We start from the raw sequence: 23,893 nt of genomic DNA on the forward strand, positions 1-23,893 counted from the left end.
ATGGCAATGGCCCCAATCGTTTTTCCTCCACATTTGGGAACTCAAGACTGTTTCTATCTTTACTGGGGGAAGGGGGTGGTAGGCATTTAAGGGGACAATGAGTTAGAGAATGAAGGTAAGTAGGAGAAAGAAATATTCACTGCCACTATGGTGGGGGTGAGGGCAATTTCCAATTTATAGCCCTTGGAAGTGCTACTCACAGCAGGGCCCATGACCAGCAGCATCCGTATCAGCTAGGAGATTTAGAAAGGCATCTCACACTTGAATCTGCCCAAGCATTACCTACAGGTCTTGTTAAATGCAGATTCTCATTCCCTAGGTCTGGGCTAGAGCCTGAGAGTCTGTATTACTTTAGACGTCCCAGACCACCGTGGGAAGCAAGGATTGAAAGAAAGAAAGAAAGAAAGCTCTCACAATCTTTGCCGCCCTCGGAATTGTGTGAGACTAGGCAGGAAATGTGGGAAAGGGGTTGACCCTCAGAATTCCTGACTTCTGTGCTGGTGCCCCTCTAACTGGCACGTCACTCTCCCTCCTCAGGAGCTGGAATACCAGAAGCGCCAGGCACGGGAACCAAATGACAAGTTTGTCCCAGTCATGAGTGACTTTATCACCGTCTCCAGCTTTAGCTTCTCAGAGCTGGAAGACCAGCTGAATGAGGCCAGGGACAAGGTAAGTGTGGCCCAAGCTCCCAGTCTGGCCCCCATTCTAACCCTATCCCCCCTTTTTTACTAGAAAAGGCTCCTTCACCCAGTCCTACATTGGGTGGCTCAGAGGGACAAACCCAGAGTCACTGAGCTTTGAGGAAAAATAATTTCCTCACTCCCTTAAGAAAAGCAATAGCAAGTCTGTTGTAAAAGTCATAATCCATTTAGTATGGGCTTCTTAAAAGGTTATTACCCCACTGTACAAGTATGTACACTGAGAGCTGGAGAGGTTAAACTTGCCCAAGGTTTCCCAGCTGTGTTGGACAGACCTGAGTTAGAATCTGGACCCCAAAGCTCAGTTTTGGTCACAGGTGTTATTGCCTCTCCCTGGCTTTTCACACTAACATCCCCATGGATCCCACTGGTAGGCCTCCTCATTCAGGAGGTCTGAGATGCCCAGGCTGGTCCAGGCAGCATACTCTGGCTTGAATTAGAGATGGTGGCTGTCAATAAATGTCAGAACAGTGCCTGACACCTATAATTAGAGCTAATGCTTTATGTCCAGTAATTCACCTCGCCCTCACAACACGGTAAGGTAGAGGCTGTTGTCGCCATTTTACAGCTGGGGAAACTGAGGAAATAGAGGAGTTAAATTAGCCCAATAACTATATGATCTCTGGGTCATTTTGAGTGTGTGACCTCAGGAAGTACTTCCCAAGGTCTGCAACTCCTGACCCATACCTACACCAATAACAGACCCCATGGTAGCTCTGGGCAGCCTCTGTCAGATGGCTTGGATCCCCCACCTCCCCTTTGTGTCCGCCTCAAGCTTTTCCTTCAGCCTTATCCCTGCCCTGGTGCTAGCAGGCATCCCGCCCCCCTCCAGCCCTGCTCCCCTTGGACTGGGCTCTGCTCTGACCGGAACTCAGCTCACCAGAGGGGCTGAGCCCACCGTGCTTGGGGGCAGGGGCAGATTCTCACCACCCCTTGCCCCCTAACAGTTCTCCAAGGCCCTGATGCACTTTGGGGAGCAGGACAGCAAGATGCAGCCAGACGAATTCTTTGGAATCTTCGACACCTTCCTGCAGGCCTTCTCGGAGGCCCGGCAGGACCTGGAGGCCATGAGGAGGAGGAAAGAGGAGGAGGAACGGCGGGCACGCATGGAAGCCATGGTGAGAGGGCGGGGCTGAGTGGGTGCTACTGGGGGAGAGCAGGAGGCAGGTAGGGAGGCAGGGATATCTTAGGAAGGAAGAAAGTGGAGCCAGCTGGTCAACACGGGCCTCCAGGCACACAGGTGGGACTTAGTGCCTGCTGGGAGGTTACTGGTTCGGCGGTTGGACTGTCGGTGGCTGCTCTGGCCTCAGCCCACCTCTCTCTTCCTCTTCCTCCAGCTGAAGGAGCAGCGGGAGCGGGAGCGGTGGCAGAGGCAGCGGAAGGCCCACGCGGGCAGCGCGCTGGAGGAAGGTGGCGAGTTCGACGACCTGGTGTCGGCGCTGCGCTCCGGGGAAGTGTTTGACAAGGACTTATGCAAGCTGAAACGCAGCCGCAAGCGGTCGGGGAGCCAGGCCCTGGAAGTCACCCGGGAACGGGCAATAAGCAGGCTAAATTATTGACCTGGGGACTGGCCGCAGCAGGAGGCAGGAGACGGGGTGGGCCGAGGGGCTGAGCGGAGGCGGCCGGGATCCTTAGACAATTTGGTGCTCGGTTTAAATGAGCCCTGGGCTGGGCCCTGGGGTGGGGGCGGTGTGTGGCAGGACCAGGGGTCCCCGCACTTACCTGAAGGGGCTTCTTGCATCTCCTGTTCGGTTAATTCTTTCTGCATCCCAGCCCCCCCAGGGTCACTCCGAGGCAGACTTGGACATCCCTGCCCCCAGCAAGGGCACATACATGTTGGCACACAACTGTTCCAGATCTAGACTGGGCAGGTCCATGGGCCTTGTCTGGATTCCATGTGCAGTAGGGAGTTCATGGTGGGGTGGGCCCCCTGAGAGCCCGTGAGGGAATGCAGGTCCCCATCCGCTAAGAGGAGGCTTAATGGAACATGGATCTGGGGGCAAACTTTCCTCTTGGATGGAAAGGGAAGAGGCATTAGATACTCTAGCTAGACGGTTTCAGAAAAAGTGTGGGGAGGACGATGCAGGGACCAAGTCATCAGGACACAGAGTAGCAGTGCCCGTTTCCTGCATCACAAGTCCCTTGGTCCCTCTCTGACGTGTATGTCTCTCTCCTTCCCTTCCCTATTGCCATCTCCCTCCTATCTACTAATCCTGAATCCCAGAACACTCACCTTTGGGTTACCACAACTATGGCTCACGATCAGGTACCTGATGAATCTGGTAAGGGAAGGGGTTCAAGAAAGACTCCGATCATCACCGCACCTCATGCCTTGGGCCTATGGACCCTGGAACAAAACTCCTCACACCTCCTCTGTACAACCCAACCTTTGTCTATAACCGCACGCATTGGCTGGGAATTCTGATAGCCCCTCACTAGAGGGCAGCACTTGAACGCATAGCTCCACTCTGGTGCTCCCTGTCTACCACTTCATGCTCAATAGGCCCCAAACTCTTTCTCTAAGGTCTGCCTCGGGGCAGAAGCCCCGGGGACCTCCCCCTCTGTCCAGCCTGCGGAAGGCTGCTTCGAACCACGTGCACCTGGCTAAGGCTGGCCCTGGGGTGTCCGTTCCTGAGATGGTCCAAAGGGCCAAAGCCGTCCTCTGCATTTACATGCGATCTCTGAGGCATTCAGACTGGGAGCCAGAGCAGGCAGGGGAAGCTAGGGAGATGGAATATGGAGGAAAAAGGCCAAGTTCGCTGGGGGAGCACTGCCTGAAGGAATCAAGGGCAGAAGGCTGGGCACCAGACATCGGGCCTGGGACCCACCTCTCAATTCATTTCTTCAATCCGACTTTCAAGGGATCCTATTCTAGTCCTCCCATCCACTCCCACCATCCATGCTGTTCATTTTGAGCTTTGGTTGGGGGAGGGTATCAACAGCTGCGTCTAAACAAAACTATCTTCTGAAAGAAGGAAGAAGAGGTCAACTCCATCAAGGTTTTTGTTTTCAATCCATTTCTTGCCCCTAGAAGTTGACCTATCACCCTCAGAGTCCAGCCCTCCTGACTCTCCATCAACCAGCTCCTGGCCATTCTATCTCCCAGCCCTTGTCTTTGTTTCTCACCTTTCAACCTACTCCTCCAGCTCAGGGTTATTGCCAGTGGCCACACTGGTGGGCTAGGGCCACTCTTCAGCTGCTTATCTCATCTTTTCCCTACATTAGACTGGGGGGGGGGGGGCGGGCGTAGGGCCAGAGTAGCTGTGGTGGGGGGAGAAACAGAGTTGGTGAGCCGAGCATGTGTGTTGGTTTGAGGAGGAAGGGATGTGAACAAATGTAAACCTGGCCAGGCTAAAGGGAAAGAGCCATCCTGAAGTCCAGCTGAAGGCAAGATGAGGGCTCTGGTCTACCCGTCTGTCCACCAGACAGCCCCCACCGCCAGAAGCTGGCATCGGGATGGTGGGAAGGTCATGGGTGGGGTCTCTGAAGTTCCTCTCTCAAACTGGCTGGGCTGAGGTCAACCTCCCCAGCAGGGGACAGGGGAGGGCTCTGTTTCTATCACCAGCATGTCCAAACTCTGGCCTTCCCACACGCCACGTTAAGACTGGATTTTCCAGGAAAGACAAGGAACATAGAAGTTGTTCAAGGTATTTTGGATCCACAGAAAAGCACACTTTGGTTTAACTGTTTACAGAGGACACATACCTTGTTCCAGGGCTCAGGCGTCTCACCCCGAAAGGTTTTTTTTCCTTCTCTATTTATTGTTTTCTAGTTCTGGCCAGTAGAATAGCCAGATCTACAACCGTGCCTTGGACCACTCACCATCCCGGTTGCCTCAGCAAGGAGGGGCTGGTGCCCTGTGGAGCTGGGGGAGTTGGTCTTGGATATGCTAAATGTTTACGCCTATTACACTTGTTCCTTAGTCTTTGCCCAGTGTCCTTCTCACCCCTCCTGCTCCCTTCAGGTAAATTTCTCCAACTGTCTAATGTGTCCAGTGTAAAATTCAGTTAACCTAATCCAACCTGTCCCCTTCTCAGCAGCAGCACCCACCTTCCCAGTGAGGGAAGGTAGGTTTTCTGGGGCAGCAGGAGGAAACAAAATTCTCCGGGTGGAGAGGGAAGGGTCTGGTCCAGACACCCCCTTCCCATTTTTACCAACTGGGGTGCCATGATTGTTCCTCCAGCCTCTACGCCATAGCTGCTGTCACCAAGCTGTCTCAGATGACAAGTGAGGCTAATGTACAAAATCAGCAGCATCCTTTTTACCTGCACCACTTTTATAAGAATATATTGTAATACTAAAAAATATTAAATCCATACCATCCCCCTCCAGCCTGCCGTGAAACCTGTGCCTTCTTTCCGTGCGGACACAGGAGCTGTGCTCAGGGGCGGTCACAGCCGGTGGGGGGGTTGGAGCCCGTTCCCATCCAATCTGAGAGCACCAATCGTTCCATTTCCAGAAGTTCCACCAGTGAGTCCACATCATATGGGTAGCTTGATGTTGGCCACGGAATTTGGCTTTTTCTTTTCCCAAGAGGTGGCTATCTGACATGCGCCAGCACCCGTGGGTGTATGGCAGAGGGGAGGTGAGCAGGATGGGGGGGTGCCCCTGAGGATAGACCCACAGACGCCTAGCCACAGAGGTGAACCCAGCCAGCCAGTCCAGTGTTTGGGGAGGTACAGACCAAGAACCTCTAAATGTACCCCATGATCTCTAATAGCCAGCAAACCTCGTGATGAGCTTTGGACGTCCCCACTGGCCACTTACAGCAAGCGGTGCCTCTCTTGGCCTCCCAACAGAAGGCCTCCCAAAGGAAGACAGGGAAGCCACAGAGAATGTGCCCCTTTGGCTCTGATAGCATCCTTCCTGCTCCTCTTTCCCTAGGGGGCAAGGGCACAGGCATGAATTCATGGCAGCTCAGAAAGTCCCCATTCTTGCGTCTCCAAAGTTGGCATCGTGGTTTTATTTTGTGCGCTGTGAGGGTGAAGGCAGTCTTCAACTCTCTTCTTTCCCTGATATGTTCCGGAACAAAGGGCTTTGGGGGGGGGGGTGGAAGAGCAGTGTGCAGGGCCAGGTGTGGGGGTGTGTGCTTGGGGCAGTTGTCCCCAGGGCTGCTGCCCATGTGTGTCCTGTTGCAGTGCAGGGGGGCCCACGAAAGGGAGCTGCTAGCAGGACAAGTGCAATGCTGAAGCCAAAACCCTGCAAGTCTGATGGGACCCAGATGCAGGCCAGAGGAGGGGAGAACTGGCCTTTTCAGAGGGATGGTGGGGGTGCAGCTCCCCAAACTTGGGAAGGCAAAACTGCTTTAGAGAAATAGTGCAACATTCTTAATGCAAACCGTGCTTTTCCCTCCTCACAGTGGGTTCCCTCTGCTTCATAAGCCCTTATTCTCTCCCAAGGAAGGAGAAGAGAAAACCCAAAATGAGGAGTGGAAGTTAAGGACTGTCCTGTCTGAAACCACATGTGTTATCTGGGGACTGCTGCAGACCATGGGATTTCTCGGTTCCCTAGCGCAGCTCACAGCAATCCCCTCCCATGACTGGAGTGTCCAGGAAGGGTGACAGGAGACCGTGTAGCTCACTAGAGATGGTGTAGCGGTGAAGGGGGTGCTGACATCGGGCTCCTGCTGGCGGAGGTAAACAGGGATGGAGTTACAGGAACTTGCTGGAACTGCAGCCCATCTTGACCTGGCTCGGCCAGGGGTGAGAAGCAAGAGCTCTAAGTCCGCTGGAAGTCCCCCCGCTGACCCCCGGTCTTGCTCAGGAGCTTTATCTCCCCCAACACGATGTCTCTGCTGACAGCCTTGCACATGTCATACACAGTGAGGGCAGCCACGGCAGCAGCAGTCAGAGCTTCCATCTCCACACCAGTGGGGCCCCGAGCCCGGCAGGACGCCCGGATCCCCACCGCGTGGCGTGTGGCATCCAGCTCCAGCCACACCTGGACGTGGCTCAGGGCCACATGGTGGCAGAGAGGGATCAGCTGGCTGGTCAGCTTGGCCGCCTGGACTCCGGCCAGCTGGGCCACCACCAGGGCATCACCCTTCTTTAGCTGGTTCTCTTGGACGAGCTTGAAGGCCACAGGCCCCAGGAGGACCACGGCTGAGGCCACAGCCACCCGCTCCGTGTCAGGTTTCCCACCCACATCTACCATAGCTGCCCGTCCTTCCGTGTCCACATGGGTTAGTTGGTCCGCAGTTGGCAGGGGTCCCGATGGGGTGGCAGGAGCCCGGGCCACTGCGCTAAGGCACTTTGGGTTGGCATCTGAGTCGAGGTGGGAGCTGTAGTGTCTCTGAGGGCAGCGGGACCCCAGCCGCCACTGGGCAAGAAGAGGGGTCTGGGGGAACCAGCCTCCTTCCCACAGAGTCACCTTCTGATTGGAGAAACTCACTCTGTGTCTTATACCCTGAACACAAAAGGGGTCCTGGGAGGAAATGCTTGGGATGGCTGGTGGGGAATCTTGGAGCAGCAAAAGAAACTCTGGAAAGCAAGAAGGAAAAAGAAAGACTAAGCCCAAAAGGGAAGTTTCCTTCCCCACCTTTTCTCCCACCCCTTCCCTGCCCACCTTGAGTTCAGCTTCCACCGGGGTGGGGGTGGGGGGCGTGAAGAGCAAAGAGCACAGGAGGAGAGAGAAGGCAGGAGGTACACAGACAGAGGGTCCCAGAACACAGGTCTGCAGCCTGTCACGGCAGGTGGTATGCAGAGCACAGCCCCATCAGTGTCTCTGGGCCTACAGGGGTGGGGGGAGCGCTTCCGGGGTCCCCTCTGCACCAACTTCCTTGCCGCCAAGGTTCTTTTCACAAACACCCAGGGTCTGAAGACTGTAGCCCAATCACATGACCTCTCCTTGTTCCGGCGTTCTTCTAGAAGCTATAGTGAGGTCTCAGCCTGAACTACCAATCAGTTACTCTCCTCTTCACATTCTCTAGGAAGATTTAATAGTAATTACTGAGTGTATAGAGAAGACAGAGAAATATTGTATCTCTTTCCACAACGTCTTTGAAGGCTCCTCAAGGCCATCAGAAGGACCCGCAGAGCGACAGGCAGATACAAACAGTGCCTCGGGAGACTTGTAGGCTCTCATTACCTGAAAGGTGGTCTGGTGTAGAACCCCAGGCCAGACCTCCTAAACCCAACTCTGAAATGACAAGATCCACAAGTGATTCACATGCATGTAAAAGTCGGAGGAGGCCCTATTCCAGGCAACTCCTGCTTTTATAGAAACCAGACCAACTTATTACTCTATGTCCTTGAGAGGAATAATACACCTCAGGAAGCAAACAGTCCTCCTAATTTCCAGGTTCCCAGCTCTGGGCTCCCATCCGGCCAATACCAGAGGTACAACCTCCCTCCCAGAGCAGCCACAAAGGCACGCCCACTCCTTGCAGTCAAGATGTGTCAGCATGGGTCAAGGCCCAGCCGTAGGACTAAGACACTGGAAGTGCAGGAATAAGAGAGATGGTCAGGTTTTCTTCCCAGGGGACAGCTTTGGTGCGCTGCCTTCCCCTCTCTGGGAGGCTGGTATGGGAGGCAGTCCTTGGGCTGTCTCTGGTCCATGCCAGCCTGTCTTCCTCTGGGCCCCTGCACTCATTAGGCTCCAACCCCTGGAGAAGAGAATCCCTTCCCCTAGTTTTTCTCATTGCTTTCTCTTGCCTGCTGGTACAATTCAGAGGACCAGATCTGGCCGTGGCCAAGTTTGGGGCAAGGCCTCCCCTGCTCTCGTCTGGGCATCTGGCAGAAGGGTAACAGCATCCCTAAAGCTCCTGGTGGACCAGCCAGTTCCCCAGAAAACACACAGGACTTTATGCATGTAAGTTCTCAGGAGTTAAGGAGTTAGGCAGTTGAGATCCTGGCTGCCTCCTTCCTGAAAAGATCAGGAGCATTCTTAGCTGGCTGTCCAAAGCTCTGCCCAGCTCTTGTAATGGCATCCAGGCTGGGAGGTTCTAGAGCCAAGGACGGGGTCTCTGTCTTAACCAGGAGTTCCATGTTTGGGGCACAACCTTAGTGATCATAATTCTGAGGACCCCCTGCCTCAGTTTCTGGTAAAACAGAAGGATGATTTCTATGGTACACAGAGCGAGGGGGAGCAACGGCCAGGGAAGAGAAGACAAAGGAAAGCTGGAGAGACGAGAGCAAATGGAGGAAAAGCAGAAGAAACACAAAGAAGCGAACATTAGGATGAAATGCAGGATCAGGGGACAGGGTACCCTAGGGCCGGGGCCCCACCCCACGGGATTCCCAGGGCCAGGGTGAGTGGTTACGTACTGATGGGTCACCCACCGATGAGGATCATGGGCCGGTTCTTCATCTGGGCAATACTGAACATGCCTGGGGTAAGGGAAAGACGGGGAGGGAGAGGAAAGCAGGAAAGGGAGAAGGGAGGGGCAGGGAAAGGAGAGTTTACTGAAACCGTGGTGGACACAGTGGTGTGACAACCCGGGGACAGGCACTCACCTAGGTACATCCTGACAGAAAGCCCCCGCTGCACACTGCAAGGTCACCCCCAACAGAGCGTGAATGGGTGCCCTTGGGGGACACAGTGGATGCCTGGGACCACCCCCGACAGAAGGCAATGTGTGGGATGAGAAAGCTGCAGTGCCCCCCTCCCCCCCACTTCCTCTCTACCCGATAAAACAGCTCAGGAGAATTCAGGGCACCCTGTCCTACATGGGCTCTGCTGTACCCATGCCCCGGAGGGAGGAGAACCATCACCACACCCCTGGTCTACAAGTGCCAGAGGAGGGACTGAGCACCAGGATTGGCGCGGAGTCCTGCTGGCTTCCTGCCAAGCTTTGCTGTCCCCTCAGTCCCTGTGGCCCACTCAGCAGCCAGCCCGGCCTTCCCTGTGCCCACCCCTTACCTGCGTGCTGCCGCTTCTTCCTGCCCACAGCGGCCCCGATGACCCTCAGCAGCTCCTCCTCAGAGGCCCCTGCCCGCAGGTGGTCCCGGAGAGACACCTCTGAGTTCCCGAAGAGGCAGACCTGTGGGCGGTCACCATGGGGGTGAGGAGGACGTGCCTCCCTTGGCCCGGAGCCTTGGCCCCCTCTGCCTAGAGTCCCCTATGGGCTGAGCGCCAGCACCCAGGCCTCCTATGGCTGGGTCATACTCAAGGCAGGACTTCCTGCAGGGAGGGACAGAAGGTGCTGATGGTGAAGTCACAGAAGCCGAAAGGGCAGGAAGCAAACTCAGACATCCCAAAGCCTGTACCTGATTTGCAGTCATGTTACCTTCAGCTTATAGAACATACCACAAAAAATTAAAGAGCTGCCAAGAGAAACAGCACATAAAAATCCTGGTCCATACCTTCTGAGACATTCCACAGAGTAGCCTCTTTATGGCCTTGAGAACAGACCCCAGTCAGCTGAGTCCCGGCAGTACCCCCAGATGCGGCACGAACATCCCACTTTACCCCTGGCCCCTCACGGTCCCTACGTGCCCGGACATTACCCACCTGTCTCTGAACCCACTCCAACTTGTGACCCGGGCTGATGGCTGGACAGCACGGGCCTGTTGGAGGGGACATCCTGAGGCCATTCAAACTTGATGTTCCCTGGCTTCCAGGAGAGCCTGGATGCTGTGTAGGCTCAGGGCTGGATGAGACAGTCCCAGCAAGCGAGATCCCACACTTCTCCCACAAAATTTTATAAAGCGCCCACTAGGTGCCCATAGAAGGCACTGTGGACAGAGGACGGAGGGATGTCTGAGAAACCTCTGAGGGCAGAGAGCACCGGAGAAGCTACGGACAGAATCTAAATCTAATCTAAGAAGGTATACCTACTTCCTTCTGCTGCTAGTCCCCCTCCTTTACTCCCCCACCAGGCCCCAGGGCCACTCTCTGCCCCCAGGGGCTCCACCTCCTGAGAGCCTCTCTACCTGCCTTCTGCCTCAGTTGGCTGGTGGGAGACCCGAGAGTGAGAGAAGAGAAAGAACGGGTATTTCTGCCCCGCTTCTTCCGGGCTCTGCTGTGTCAGGAGGCGACTGCTCTCCCCCACAGCTGCAGCGCCAACTAGGTGGCTACCCGCCCGGCTCCAGCTCTCTGTGGGCCCCGGGGGACCCTGTTTCCTCCCCTCCCCCTCCCCCAGGTGCCCCGGGATCCCCTCTAAATCCCCATTCACCCTGCGCTGTAGACAGTCTCTCTTCAGAGAGGCCCAGGGAAATATCCCGGCTTTTGAACAAGCACAGGATGGTCCCCTGGATGTCCAACTCAATGCATCTGCCCTCCGACCCCCTCCTCCCCAGTGCTGACCAGCTCCCAAAGCCGACTGCCCCCGCCCCCGGATGCCTTCTCGGGGCCCTCTGTGGGCCTTACCAAGCTCCTTCCTTCTTCCCTCCTGTCCTCGCCTCACATTCTCCCCTATGGGGAACACTGTTAAGTGGCCCTCTGACTAGTCTTCCTGTTTCCAAATCCAACCAGTGGGTTTCCTTCCTCAAACATGAACGGAGTCATGTCCTCCCTTGTCCAGAAACCGCACAGCCCCCTACCACCCACAGAACACACGCCGTACCTTTTCCCTGGGCGCTCAGGCCCTCAAGCACGTGGTCTCCCCATATCTGGCATTCATCTGCCCTTGCCATGTCAGTATGTACCCCAGACAACTGTCACCCTCACTTCTCCACCCCTCAAGGTCACCAGTGTCCACGACTTGCTCTCTCCAGGTCCACCACCCTTGCGGCCTGTCTGGCCACTCGTCGGACGCAGAATCACGTCCTTACTAGGAGGTCCTACCAGGGAGACTTTACCTCTAAAGGGAATGGTGTGTCTACAGCTCTCAGATATTCCACACAGGGCTGAAGGCACAGCGTGTGTTGAGCAGGTATGAGTAATGGATGCTGGTTTCAGAGCTGAACCCCTGGCCTGGAAAGGGGCCCACTGGGGTGATGGCTGGGGCCCAGTGCACGCAGATCCTTCACCTCTCCCCCGCCCACCATGCTAACATCGAGTCCAGGCAAGTGGCTCTCAATCAACCAGAAGCTACCTCAGGGGCCCCAGGAAGGAATGCCATGGGTTCACTTTCCCCTTCTGTCCCCCTGCGCTCCTCAAAACGGGCCCTATTTCACCAGCCACGCTATGTGTCCTGCTACCTGCTGGTCTCCCCTCCCACCGGGGGCAAAAGCGCGAAGAGAGATTCACAACACAGAAGTGACAAGGGGGCCCTTATGGGGAGAGGGACACTTACCTTGAGGTTCCCGTCAGCTGTGATTCGCAGTCGGTTACAGGTTCCGCAGAAATGCTCAGACATAGATGTGATGAAGCTGAGCTGGCCTCGGAAGCCAGGGATTTTAAAGGCCTGGGGTGAGCAGGGAAGAAAGGGCAGTGGAGGGGCTGGCACCTGATGGGCCGCTGAGGGCACCAGAGCCCCCCCTCCACAGCCCTCTCTGGAGGAACCCAATGGAAGGGAGCACCCCTGACCTCTAGCCAAAAGAACACTGGCACGAGGCATGACCTAGGAGCTCTCTCCCTGCACCTGACCTGCCTGACAGCAAACCAGCTATGGATTCGAAGGCCCGTGCGCCACAGGGCCAGAGCACCTGCCCACTGCTCACTGAAGTGTGGCCTAGGACAGGGTACTTACGGCCATCCCATGCCCCATGCCCAGCCAGCTGCTCTGCCCATGAGGAGGGAAGCAGCTGAGAAGGCACGGTCATGCCTCCTGCTACATGGCACTGCCCTGCCTCGCTGCATTCTGACCTCAGCGTCCACTCTCCCACGCCCCTGCTCCCAACTCGGCCCCAGCCTCCTGCCCCCAACCTTGGCTGTGCTGGATTCCTCCTCAGGCAGCTTCTCCAGCTCTGGCCACTGCTGCCGGAGAGTGTCCAGCATCTCCTTGTAGCTCACCATCTTCTTGAAGTTCCACCTGTTACCTGTGTCAGGGTTGGAAGCCACTGAGCCAGAGTTGCAGGGGCCTGGGGTCTTCAGGTCCATCCTCCCACAGGGTCCAGGAATCAGTTCCACCTTTTGGATGGGAGGGTGGGAGACCCGGCCTAACCCAGGTGGGTCAAACCATACCAATGCTCAACTTGGAGATGCCTCTGATGCCCTATCATAGTCTGAGCCCTGGCACCTGCCCAGCCCCCCGTCCCCACCACTATGCACATAGCAGGGCCCAGGGTCAGCAGCATCCACAGGCCGGGTCAGCAGACCTGTTCCACCCCACTCAACTCCTCCCAAAGTCCTCAGCATCCCTGCACTACACTCTCAGCATGGCGCTGGCCCAGCTCTGCCACCAGGCCCCATCTCCTCTTCCCTCCCGACCCCAGGTCACTGACCATCGAAGGGCATGTACTCTATGAAGCGCACGTCCAGAGGGAGGCCCTTGGTCAAGGCCACGAAGTCCAGGAGCTCGTCCTCGTTCAGGCCTCGCATCACCACACAGTTCACCTGGCCAGGGACAAGGGGACAAGGGCTGTTCCCCCTGAGATCTTCTTCAGGAATGACCTTAGGGGGTCTGGGGCTTACCTAGGCCCATTCCTTGTCTCTCTCCCCCAGTTCTGAAGTTGGGGATTGCAAGAGGGTCATTGGTTTTCACCCCTCCCTTGTAGGGGCCTGCTGGATACCAGCAGGGGGGCAAGGGAGTGGTGGGGGGATGGCTGCACTGGCCAGGGCAGGGGGCTGCCATGGACCCAGATGGCGGCAGTGGAAGGCCTAGCCAGGGTAGAGGGGCAGAAGTCAGAAGTCAAAAGCAACAGCATGTACTCACCTTCACAGGGCTGTAGCCTAGCTCGATGGCCTTGTGGATGCCCTCCATGACCTTGTGGAAGCCTGCAAGGAAGAGAAGGGTCTGGAAACTTTCTTCTTCTCCCCTGCCCCCCTTACAACCAGAGGGAAGCACCAGAGCAGTAAGGCACCTCAGAGACCTCCGCATCCAGGGGCCAGATAGTAAATATTCCAGGCTTTATAGGCCAAGAGGTGAAATTGAGGATATTATTAGGTATATTCTGTAAAGACTATATTGACTAATTTCAGAGTCTAATAGCGGAATACAATTTTTTATAACACAGCTCTACATATATAATGGAGGAATGGAATTCTTTTTGCCAGAATAATATTTTGCTTAACTGGGAATTCATAGTTCATGTTCCCTGTCATTAAGTGGATTATAAATATTACCTGCCAAATTCATTTTTGGCTCCCAGGCTATAAAATTAAAACAAAAAAAAGGCAGGGGGCTGGACGTGGCTGGTGGACTGTAGTGTGCCAACCCTGATCTAGGTGACCCCTCTCATTGTCCAGATGGGGAAACCGAGGCCCGAAGGAGAGCCAGTGCTCTGCTGGAGGCCTCTCGCTGCCTGCCCGAGAATGCAGGTTTCTAGACTCCCTTATCAATGCTTTACAAGTCTGTCCATTCATGCACTCTGCCCGAGCTCACCATCACTGACTCTGTGCAAGGGCTGTACAGTGCCGGTGAGCGATCAGTATGCACGTGGGTCTCCCCTCTCCCCTCTCTGTGGCTGACCCCCAGTACCTGCGATCCCAGCTAAGCTCCTTCTCACTGTCCAGCTCACTCTCCACTCACTCGTGCGTCCACACATTTGAGTGCCTCCTGCACACCAGCCCCTACGCCACCCCACACAGCCTGGTGATGGTGTGCGGTTCATAGCTAGGCCATCTCCCTGGGGGAGGGTGGCCAGACGATGGTCTCCAGTTTCTTTGAAGCATTTTTAGATGGCCCGGCGAGGGAGGCAAAAGGGAGGAAAGTGCGGCTTTCATAGAAAATGCTGTTATGATCATCTAGAAGTTTCTTGCTTTGTGAAGCACTCTGCCTCCAAAAGGAGGTGGTGGACACGGGCGTATAAACGGGAAGGCAGATCTGACATCAGGATCTACTGTCTCCAATACTCCTTCTAGGAAATGAGATGAGGAGGAAGGGCAGATGTGGATGTCGGGTTGCGGGGGTGAAACCCACAAATACACTTTCCACTTGCCTGCCTCAGAGCCCTTGCAGGTTCCCAACTGACATTCTCCTTCAAAGTAAGCTCCCTTAATCTAACTCCTCTCCTCATTCCTCATTACTCCAGGCCCAGAGTAAGTGCCTCCTCCATGGAGCCCTCCAGGTCTCCCTGCTGAGTTCTCTCTCCTCCTCTGTAGCACTTATAATCAACACCACAAGGCAAACAAAGGGAATCTAGTAGCATCACATATTTCGGCCTGTAAGGTAGAGCAATGTCCTGTGTGTCTCTGTCCCCTCCCCAGCACCGGGAGCAGCTCTTTACAGAGGGCAAGGACTCCACGAGCCCGTCCTCAGCACACAATTGGTATAAACAGGGAGTCACCGCATGGAGCAGGGGAAAAAGAAACTGGGCCTGGGAGCCAGAAGCTGTTTCCAGAGAAGAGAAAGGACTGCTGGGTCTCTGACCCTGCAGAGAAGTCTGAGTTAGGGACCACCCTCCCAAATCAAAGGGCATCCAACCCTGGACACTTCCTATCCCAAACTAAAGTCCATGGCCCAGGAGATATCGGGTGCTGATCTAATGAGACCTGGGGCTTAGGGCTGCTCTACCTCCCCCCACCAACACCTGTGCCCTCCCTGATGAAGCTTGGTAAGGGGAGGCCGTGGCAGTGCTGGCCTTGACCCTGGCACCTCCAGGCAGCTGCTTTCACCCTGGGCTGCCCCACATTTCCTCAGAGCTCATTATGGGGTAACCGACTTGTCCCACCTGCCAGCGACCACCGTGGTTTTAAAATGGAAAGGCCTGCACTCTAGCAAAACTCTCAGTCGTGGGCACACTGGGGGCAGAGCAGGAGGAGACTGGTCACCACAGGTCTTAGCATCGAATCCCACAAGACAGCTGGTAAAGCTGAGGGGTGAGGAATAAGTGCCTGGTTCATCTATAGCTCAGACACCAAAAAGGGAGCAACCAGGCCCCCTGTCATGGCTCCTCCGCCAGGTGGGCCCTTGGAGGGCTGCCCTCCAACGCAAGCCACATCTGCTCACCCTTCCTGCGAACGATGAACTCAAATTTGGCTGGCACCAGAGTATCCAGGCTGATGTTGATGGCACTGAGACCAGCTTTCTGCAGCTGAGGGAGCAGCCGGGCTAGGTTGATGCCATTGGTGGTGATGCCGATGGTCCTCAGCCCTTCCAGCTGGTGGAGCCGAGCTGTAGACAGAACAGGAGTGGGGAGTCAGTCTGGTTACTCCTGGAGAGGCCAGGAGAAGGGCTGGGAGAAGAAACTCCAAGTCCAAATGAGATGGATGGAAAAGGGGTTCTCTGGACTCTTCTATTAACTGGGCTTCGCTTAATAAAAAACAAAACAAAACAAAACAAAAAAACCCCAGAAAAACAGAAAAATAAAAACTCGGATAAAAATAACCGAAAGATTAAACACTGAGTGCTCGCTCTGGTAGAGGCCCTGCAGAGGCTTTGTGTGCCTTAGCGCACTGAAGCCTCACAACAAGGATCATCCCAATCACTAGATAAGGCAAGAGAGACTTGGAGAGATGAAGAAAATTGCTTAAAGTCGCACAGCTAGTAAGAAAGGCTGAGATTCAAATCCCTGTGCACTTGACTCCAGGACTATGCTCCCAGTTAACCAACTCACAGGTGCTCATACTCTGCACAGGAGAAACAAAGAAGTGTTTGGATTATTTGCTAAACCGCCTCCTCCATTCCACCCCATGTCCCTAGACGTAACAGAAGGATGAAAAAAGAGTCCACAACAGCCTCAGAAGGCAAGAAAGCATGCCTTCAATGGCCCGCATAAGTGGAGGAATCCTGAAAGCTAGAAAGCAGATGGGCTCACGTGGATTGAGGAAACCATAGCCCAAAGCACATACAGAAGGTTCTGTACAAAGTAGGAGGGGAACTAGCATACCCCAAATTTAGCAGTCACCTACACAGGGAGTAGGAAGGACCCTGAGCCTGTCGAGGAGATTACCTGTCAGGGGAACTGTATTTGCCTGAGCTGGGTAAGTTGGTCTCCCTCCATCCCTGCCTGCAGGGGGAAGGCTGCAGCTTTTACCCCAAGGCTAGAGTACTTAAGCTAGTTGAGGGAGATAGGGGAAACCAGCATGAATACAAACAACACTGGCAACCAGGCCAACAAAAGCCCTGGGCACTGAGATGAGTAGAGACAAGAGTCAGCACACATTTAAGGAGAATGTTGCAAAAGAAAGATAAATTCCACAAAGAGAAGAGTGAAAGAGGAAGGAAAAGTGACAGAGATAACAGAAGAGGATTCTTTTAAAAATCATAGTGCCCATCACCCCAATTTACTGAACACTACACCTGAAATGCATGATGTACTATCAGTTGGCTACTTGAATTAAAAAAAAAAATCAGGGGGCGCCTGGGTGGCTCAGTGGGTTAAAGCCTCTGCCTTTGGCTCAGGTCATGATTCCAGAGTCCTGGGATCGAGCCCCACATCGGGCTCTCTGCTCAGCAGAGAGCCTGCTTCCCCCCCTCTCTCTGCCTGCCTCTCTGCCCACTTGTGATCTCTGTCAAATAAATAAATAAAATCTTAAAAAAAAATCAGAGTTAGATGAACATAGATGCATAATCCTCAACAAAATATTAGCAAACCATATTCACCAACATATTAAAAGGATTATACATCATGATCAAATGGAATTTACCCCAGGGATTTGAGAAGGGTTCAAACATTCACAAAATCACTGTGATATATGCTACATAAAAAAAGGAAGGATAAAAATGAGATGACTATCACATTAGATGCAGAAAAAACATCTGACAAAATCTGACACACTTTCATGACAAAAACTTTTTTTTATTTAAGATTTTTATTTATGAAAGGGAGGGAGAGAGAGAAAGAGAGATCACAAGTAGGCAGAGAGAGGGGGGAAGCAGGCTCCCCGCCGAGCAGAGTCCGATGTGGGACTTGATCCCAGGACCCTGAGATCATGACCTGAGCTGAAGGCAGAGGCTTAACCCACTGAGCCACCCAGGCGCCCCGTGACAAAAACTCTTAAAAAGAAAAAAAAAAAGTGAGTATAGAAGGAACATCCCTCAACATAATAGAAGTCCTAAATGACAAGACTAAAACTAACATCTTAGTCAATGGTGAAAAGCTAGATCAGGAACAAGACAAGGATATTTGTTCCTGCCACTTTTACTCAACATAGTACTGGAGGTCTTATTAGCTAGACCTTAGCGGGGAAAAAAGAGATACAAGGCATCAAACTGGAAGAGAAAAAGTAAAGCTGTCACTATTTGCAGATGGCATTTTATATAGAGAAAGCCCTAAAGAAGCCACCAAAACCCCATTAGAACTAATAATTTAGTATAGTTATAGGACATAAAAGTCAATATATAAGAATTTGTTACATTTCTAAATAGTAATGACAAATTATCAGCAAGAGAAATAAAGAAAACAATCCCATTTATAATTGTGTCCAAAAGAACAAAATACCTAGAAATTAATTTAACCAAGGAGGTGAAAGACCACTACACTGAAAACTCTAAGACATTAATGAAAGAAGCTGAAGAAGACACAAATAAATGGAAAGATATTTTGTGCTTATGAACTGGAAGAATTAATATTATTAAAATGTTCATTCTACCCAAAGAGATCTAGATTCAAAGCAACCTCCATCAAAATTCTGGCATTTTTTCACAGGAATAAAACAATCCCAAAATATGTATAGAACCACAAAAGTCTCTACAGAGACAAAGCCATCTTGAGAATAAAAGAACAAAGTTGAGGCGTCACACTCCCTGATTTCAAACTAAATTACAAAGCGATAGTAATCAAAACAGTATGGTATTGGATAATAACAGACACATAGGTTGATGGAACTGAACACAGAGCCCATAAGTAAACCCATGCCTACATAGCCAATTAAGTTATGACAGAAGAGCCAAGAATATGCAATGGGGAAAGGAGAGTCTTTTCAACACATTGTGTACCTCTACCTTATACCATGCGCAAAAATTAACTCAACACGGATTAAACACTTCATCTAAACCATAAAACTCCTAGAGGAAAAAAGGGGTGATAAGCTCCTTGACATCAGTGTTGATGATGATTTTTTGGAGTTGACACCAAAAGCAAAGGCAATAAAGGCAAAAATAAACAAGTGGGAAAACATCAAACTAAAAAGCTTCTGTTTACAAAGGAAACCATCAACAAAATGAAAAGGCAACCTACTGAATGAGAGAAGATATTTGTAAATCATGTATCTGATAAAGGGTTAATACCCAAAATACATAAAGAACTCACACAACTTGATAGTAAAAACCCAACAATCCAATTTAAAATGGGCAGAGGATCTGAACAGACACTTTTCCAATATATATAAGATGGCCCACAGACACATGAAAAGATGTTCAACATCACTCATCATCCAGGAAATACAAATCAAAACCACAGTGAGATATCACCTCACACCTCTTAAAATGGCTATGATCAAAAAGACAAGAAATAATGTGTTGGGAAGGATGCGGTAGAAAGAGAATGCTAGTACAATGTTGGTGGGAATGTAAATTGACGCAGTCACTATGGAAAACAGTACAGAGTTTCCTCTAAAACTTAAAATTAGAACTATCATATGATCCAACAATTCCATTTCTGGGTATATTTATCTGGAAAAAAAATTCCCACAACAAAAACACTCACTCAAAAAGATATATGCATTCCCATTGTTCATTGCATTATCTACAAAAACCAAGACATGAAACAACCTAAATGTCCACTGATAACGAATGGATAAAAAAATAATGTGGTATACACACACACACACACACACACACACACACACACACGTGCATGCAAAAATACAATGGGATGTTATTTCACCATAAAAAAGGAAGTGTTGCCATCTGTAAGGACATGGATGGACCTTGAAGGCATATGCTAATTGGAATAAGTCAAACAGAGGAAAACAAATACCATGTAAGCTCACTTGTATGTGGAATCTAAAACCAAAAAAAAAAACCAAAAAAAAAAACAAACCTGAATTCACAGATAAAGAGAACAGGTTGTCAGAGGTGAGGGATAGGAGGTGAGCAAAATGGGTGAAGGGGGTCAAAAGGTACACGCGTCAGTTATAAAACAAGTCATGGGGATGTAATGTACGGCACAGTGACTATAGTTAATAATACTATATTCAACATCGGAAAGCTGCTAAGACAGTAGATCTTAAATAACAAGGAATCATAAATAACAAGGAAAATAATTATAATTATAAAATAATTACAATTACTGATAGATGTTACCCAGATTTATCGTGTTCATTTTGCAGTATATACAAATATTGAATCATTGTGCTATACACCTGAAGTTAACAATGTGAATTATAGAGTCAAAAAAAATCAGTTAATATCCTCAGGAGGATAAATATTGCATCCTGAAAACAAGAACAAGAACTAATTAGAACTCTGGAAAATAAAAGTATAGTTATAGAAAGAAAAAAACAAAACAAAACAAAACTAGGGTGTCTGGGTGGCTCAGTCAGCTGAGCATCTGACTCTTGATTTTGGCTCAGGTCATGATCTCAGGGTCCTGGATGGAGCCCCAAGTTGAGCTACATGCTCAGCAGGCCATCTGCTTGAGATTCTCTCTCTCCCTCTCCTGCTTGTGCACCCACTCTCTCTCAAATAAATCTTTACAAAGGAAAAAAAAAAAAAAAAGAAAAGAAAAAGAAAAAGCTAGATGGGAAAACAGAATGGACAGCTATGAAGAGCAAATGAGTGACCTGGAATTGAGCAAAGGGATTCTCCCATAATTGTATACAAAACAATGAAATGGGACCCAAAAAACAAAACAAAACAAATAACCCCGCCCCCAAAACAAAACCAAAAACCGAAAAAACAAAACCCAAGGTTTATATATATTTTTTAAAATCTTTTTTTTTTTTAAGATTTTATTTATTTATTTGACAGACAAAGATCACAAGTAGGCAGAGAGGCAGGCAGAGAGAGATGGGGAAGCAGGCTCCCTGCTGAGCAGAGTCCCATGCAGGGCTTGATTCCAGGACCCTGAGTTCACGAACTGAGCTGAAGGCAGAGGCTTAACCCACTGAGCCACCCAGGTGCCCCAAGGCTTATATTTAAATATAGAAAAAGATACTGTGTAAAAATGTCCACCGTAGTTATCTTTGATCAGGAGGGTTATAGATGATTTTTATATTCACTTATCCAGATTTAAAATTTGTTTCAAACTACCTGAATGCACGAATCTTGGCGAACAATCAGCTTAGCTGTGCACGAGTGCAGAAACCAGAAGTAAAGTGCCCAAGACAAGCTGGACTAAGGAAAAGACAACAGCAGCTCACAAAGTTAACACCCAGTTTAGGTAGGGGTGTGTGGAAATGCACATGATCATGATTTAAGAGCATAATTATGTAACTTTTCTGGAGATAAACTCTGTATCTGAAGACAGAAAACAGGCTAAGTTATGCTTTGTCTGGATGATGAAATATTATGTAACCAAAAACTGACTCTTAAAATGGTGTTAGGGATGTTGGGAAATATACATGTTATATTAAAATCCAGGTTGAAAACAGTAGTTAGGAACCAGATGCAAAGCAAAATGACAGGCAGGTCACCAAACCAAAATGTTGACAGTTGTAATGGGGGCAGTAGATATTCTACTGATATTCTATTGATATAATGAAATTATTTTTGCTTATCTGAAATAAACATGCACTATTCTTGTAATAAGAAAATAAAAGTTTAAAAATAAAAGTTATTGTTTTAAAAAAAAATTTAATCATGGGAAACCCCACTAAAATGAAGTTGGGAGGTTTCAGCAGGGGGAACGCTCTCAAACTCTATCAAGCTCTATCACCTGCAAAGCAAACAGGAAAAGAGGGACTGGACCTTGCAAATGGATACTACTTGACTTTGCCAGCTGGAGAAAGAAACACTTTCCTTTCCCCCTCCCTGCCACAGCTCAGTCAAGGAGAAGCCACCATAGTTGCAACTCCCTGTTGATTTCAATGGATTTTTCATTTATAGCAGCCTTTCTGATTTACCCCCTTTCTTCACAAAAAGCCTATCTCCTTTTGTTCTCCAGACTCTCCTCTGGTTTTGCCACAGCTTGTCCGGCCCAGATTGCAATTCTCTTTTATCCTCGAATAAACCCATTTCTGCTGGTGAATAACTGGCAGTTTTTAATATTAAAAAAGGGGAGAGAAGAGCCTGACTGTGGGAAAGTAAAATATGGAAAATTAGCAGTAGTTGGCTCCCTTTAGCAAATCAACTCTGAAGAAACACAGAGTCTAGGAACTTTTACAAAATGAAAATCTCCAGAAACACCGGAAGGAGAGTGCTTTTGAATTGGTGTGGGGGAGGGTGTTTGTAGCCTGGGGTTGAAGGCAACTGAGAGAAAGTTAGCAGTCCAGGGAAAATAAAGCCATTCAAGTTCCATTCTCGCCCTCACCCACTGATGCCTCAGAACAATCATCCCGTGTCCCTTCACTGAAGAAATCTGGTGTCAACAACTCCAGCGCACTCGCTGGGGAATCCACTGGAGGTAAATTCAGGGAAACTGCCACGGCCCTTCTGGAATGGGAGTGGAAGACAATAGTCTTAGGCATTCATTCCTCCATCTACCTCCTCCAAAGCCCCACAACTGGTGGATTAAAATCAAGGGTAACTGCCTCTTGCCAAATCTGTTTCTCACTGGGGATATAAGGTGAAGACCCGCAGAGCTGCTGTATTAGATGATGGTGGGAGGTGCCGTTACCTTCATCTAAATGAATAGTCACTCCCGGCATCATGTACTATACAACTCATGCAGTCACACATGGCAAGGTCAGTTTTTTGGTGGGGAAATGACAAACATGAGTGGGTAACTGTCATATTCTCAGTTCTTTAGTTAGCCCCATGGGCCTATCAGAGACTAAGATCTGGCCTTAAATCTTTTTCCATGGAGTACTGCCATACAGAATAGTGAATATCCTCAGGGGAACAAGTTTACCTACCTAAACTAAGGAGACTCTTGGGAAGGACAACTGGGATCCCTGAACCCCATCCTCCTATAAAATATATACCAATAGAAGGAAAATGATTAAAACAGACTGATGTAACAGAAACATGATCAATACAGTAAAAGAAATAACACAGGATATTAATAAGATGAAACATTTTTCATCATAAAAAGCAAGGGTAAAGACATAGTAGGTAAGGGCGTAATCATGAAATAAAAAAACACAAGAAATTAGATATACAGTAATATGGTAAGTTAGAAGATAAGATTTAGGGCTCTCCCAGGAAAAGGAGGAAGAGAGGGGTGCCTAGGTAGCTCACTGGGTTAAGTGCCTGACTCTTGGTTTCCGCTCAGGTCATGATCCCAGAGTGGTGAGATCGAGCCCTTAGTTGGGCCCTGCACTCAAGGCAGAGTCTGCTTGATATTCTCTCCTTCTCCCTCTGCCCCCAGCCCTCCTTGCCTACTGTCTCTCAAATAAAATAAATAAATAAAATCTTTGAAAAAATAAAACAGAGGAAGAGAATAAGAAATCAAAACATAATTTAAAAACGGGGGCAGCTATAAGTAGAAGGGGCAACATCCAAATAACAGAGGTCCCAAGAAAAACAAATTAAGCTGGCAAGGAGGAACTATCTGAGGAAATAATGGAGAGAATTTCTCCAAATTTAAAAGAAATGGCTTAGTACTGAAGGAACAATTTCGTTGAATGTCAACAGGACAAATAAGGAAAAACCTATTCTAGGGATATTATTGCAAAATTTAAGAAAATCAGATACAAGGAAACACTCTAATAACTTCCAGAGAGAAAGAATATAGCATCTACCAGGAGCAAGAATCAAACCAACATCAGACTTTTCTCAACAGCAATACTGGCCGTCAGGAGACAATGTAGTGACATTCTTAACAAAGGAATGAAACTTGAACCTAAAATTTTATATGCATTCAAATAACATTATAAAACTACTACTCTAAAACATTATAAAAACTACCTGCCAGATTTGATTAGATTCACCACCAAAATTAGATTCACTATTAGATACACAAATAAGATGAAAAACCAATTCAGTAGATGCTGCAGGAATTATAGGAATCCAGGGTGAGCAAATATCTTAGTAATTCCTTAAAAAACAAACAAACAAAAACACTTTTTTTTTTTTAAAGAAAAGCCAAAGGAAAGGGATCCTGCTCAGACCCCTCACAGGGGAAATCTGCTCTTCATTAGCGTGGCCAGGACTGAGACAGCAGAGTAGTAACTGCTGGGATAGACCAGTGTGAGACCTTGTGGGGGAACCGGGAAGCCAGGAACAT

At 50.0% G+C, this 23,893-nt stretch overlaps 2 protein-coding genes across 6 annotated transcripts in view; one reads left to right on the plus strand and one right to left on the minus strand.

Annotated features, from left to right (window-relative positions):
* DAAM2 (dishevelled associated activator of morphogenesis 2) overlaps positions 1-3,692 on the plus strand; it is a 119,941-nt gene extending 116,249 nt beyond the window's left edge. For all 3 annotated transcript variants that reach the window (XM_046004071.1, XM_046004073.1, XM_046004072.1), the window contains 3 exons: positions 538-669; positions 1,646-1,816; positions 2,036-3,692. In XM_046004071.1, the coding sequence (XP_045860027.1) occupies positions 538-669; positions 1,646-1,816; positions 2,036-2,257 (525 nt within the window). In that variant the 3' untranslated portion in view covers positions 2,258-3,692. The remainder of the gene's footprint in view (positions 1-537; positions 670-1,645; positions 1,817-2,035) is intronic.
* A 1,937-nt stretch (positions 3,693-5,629) lies between these two features.
* MOCS1 (molybdenum cofactor synthesis 1) overlaps positions 5,630-23,893 on the minus strand; it is a 37,822-nt gene continuing 19,558 nt past the window's right edge. The window contains exons 4-11 of one of the 3 annotated variants that reach the window (XM_046004074.1): positions 15,631-15,795; positions 13,396-13,457; positions 12,965-13,076; positions 12,447-12,559; positions 11,875-11,985; positions 9,558-9,678; positions 8,978-9,025; positions 5,630-7,177 (exon numbers count right to left, since the gene is read on the minus strand). In XM_046004074.1, coding sequence (XP_045860030.1) covers positions 6,417-7,177; positions 8,978-9,025; positions 9,558-9,678; positions 11,875-11,985; positions 12,447-12,559; positions 12,965-13,076; positions 13,396-13,457; positions 15,631-15,795 — 1,493 coding nt within the window. In that variant the 3' untranslated portion in view covers positions 5,630-6,416. Of the gene's footprint in view, positions 7,178-8,962; positions 9,026-9,557; positions 9,679-11,874; positions 11,986-12,446; positions 12,560-12,964; positions 13,077-13,395; positions 13,458-15,630; positions 15,796-23,893 lie in introns of all 3 variants that reach the window. The other 2 variants (XM_046004076.1, XM_046004075.1) reach the window with 2 other exon arrangements.

Source organism: Meles meles, chromosome 5, assembly GCF_922984935.1.
Source record: "Meles meles chromosome 5, mMelMel3.1 paternal haplotype, whole genome shotgun sequence".
Classification (NCBI taxonomy): Eukaryota; Metazoa; Chordata; class Mammalia; order Carnivora; family Mustelidae; genus Meles; species Meles meles.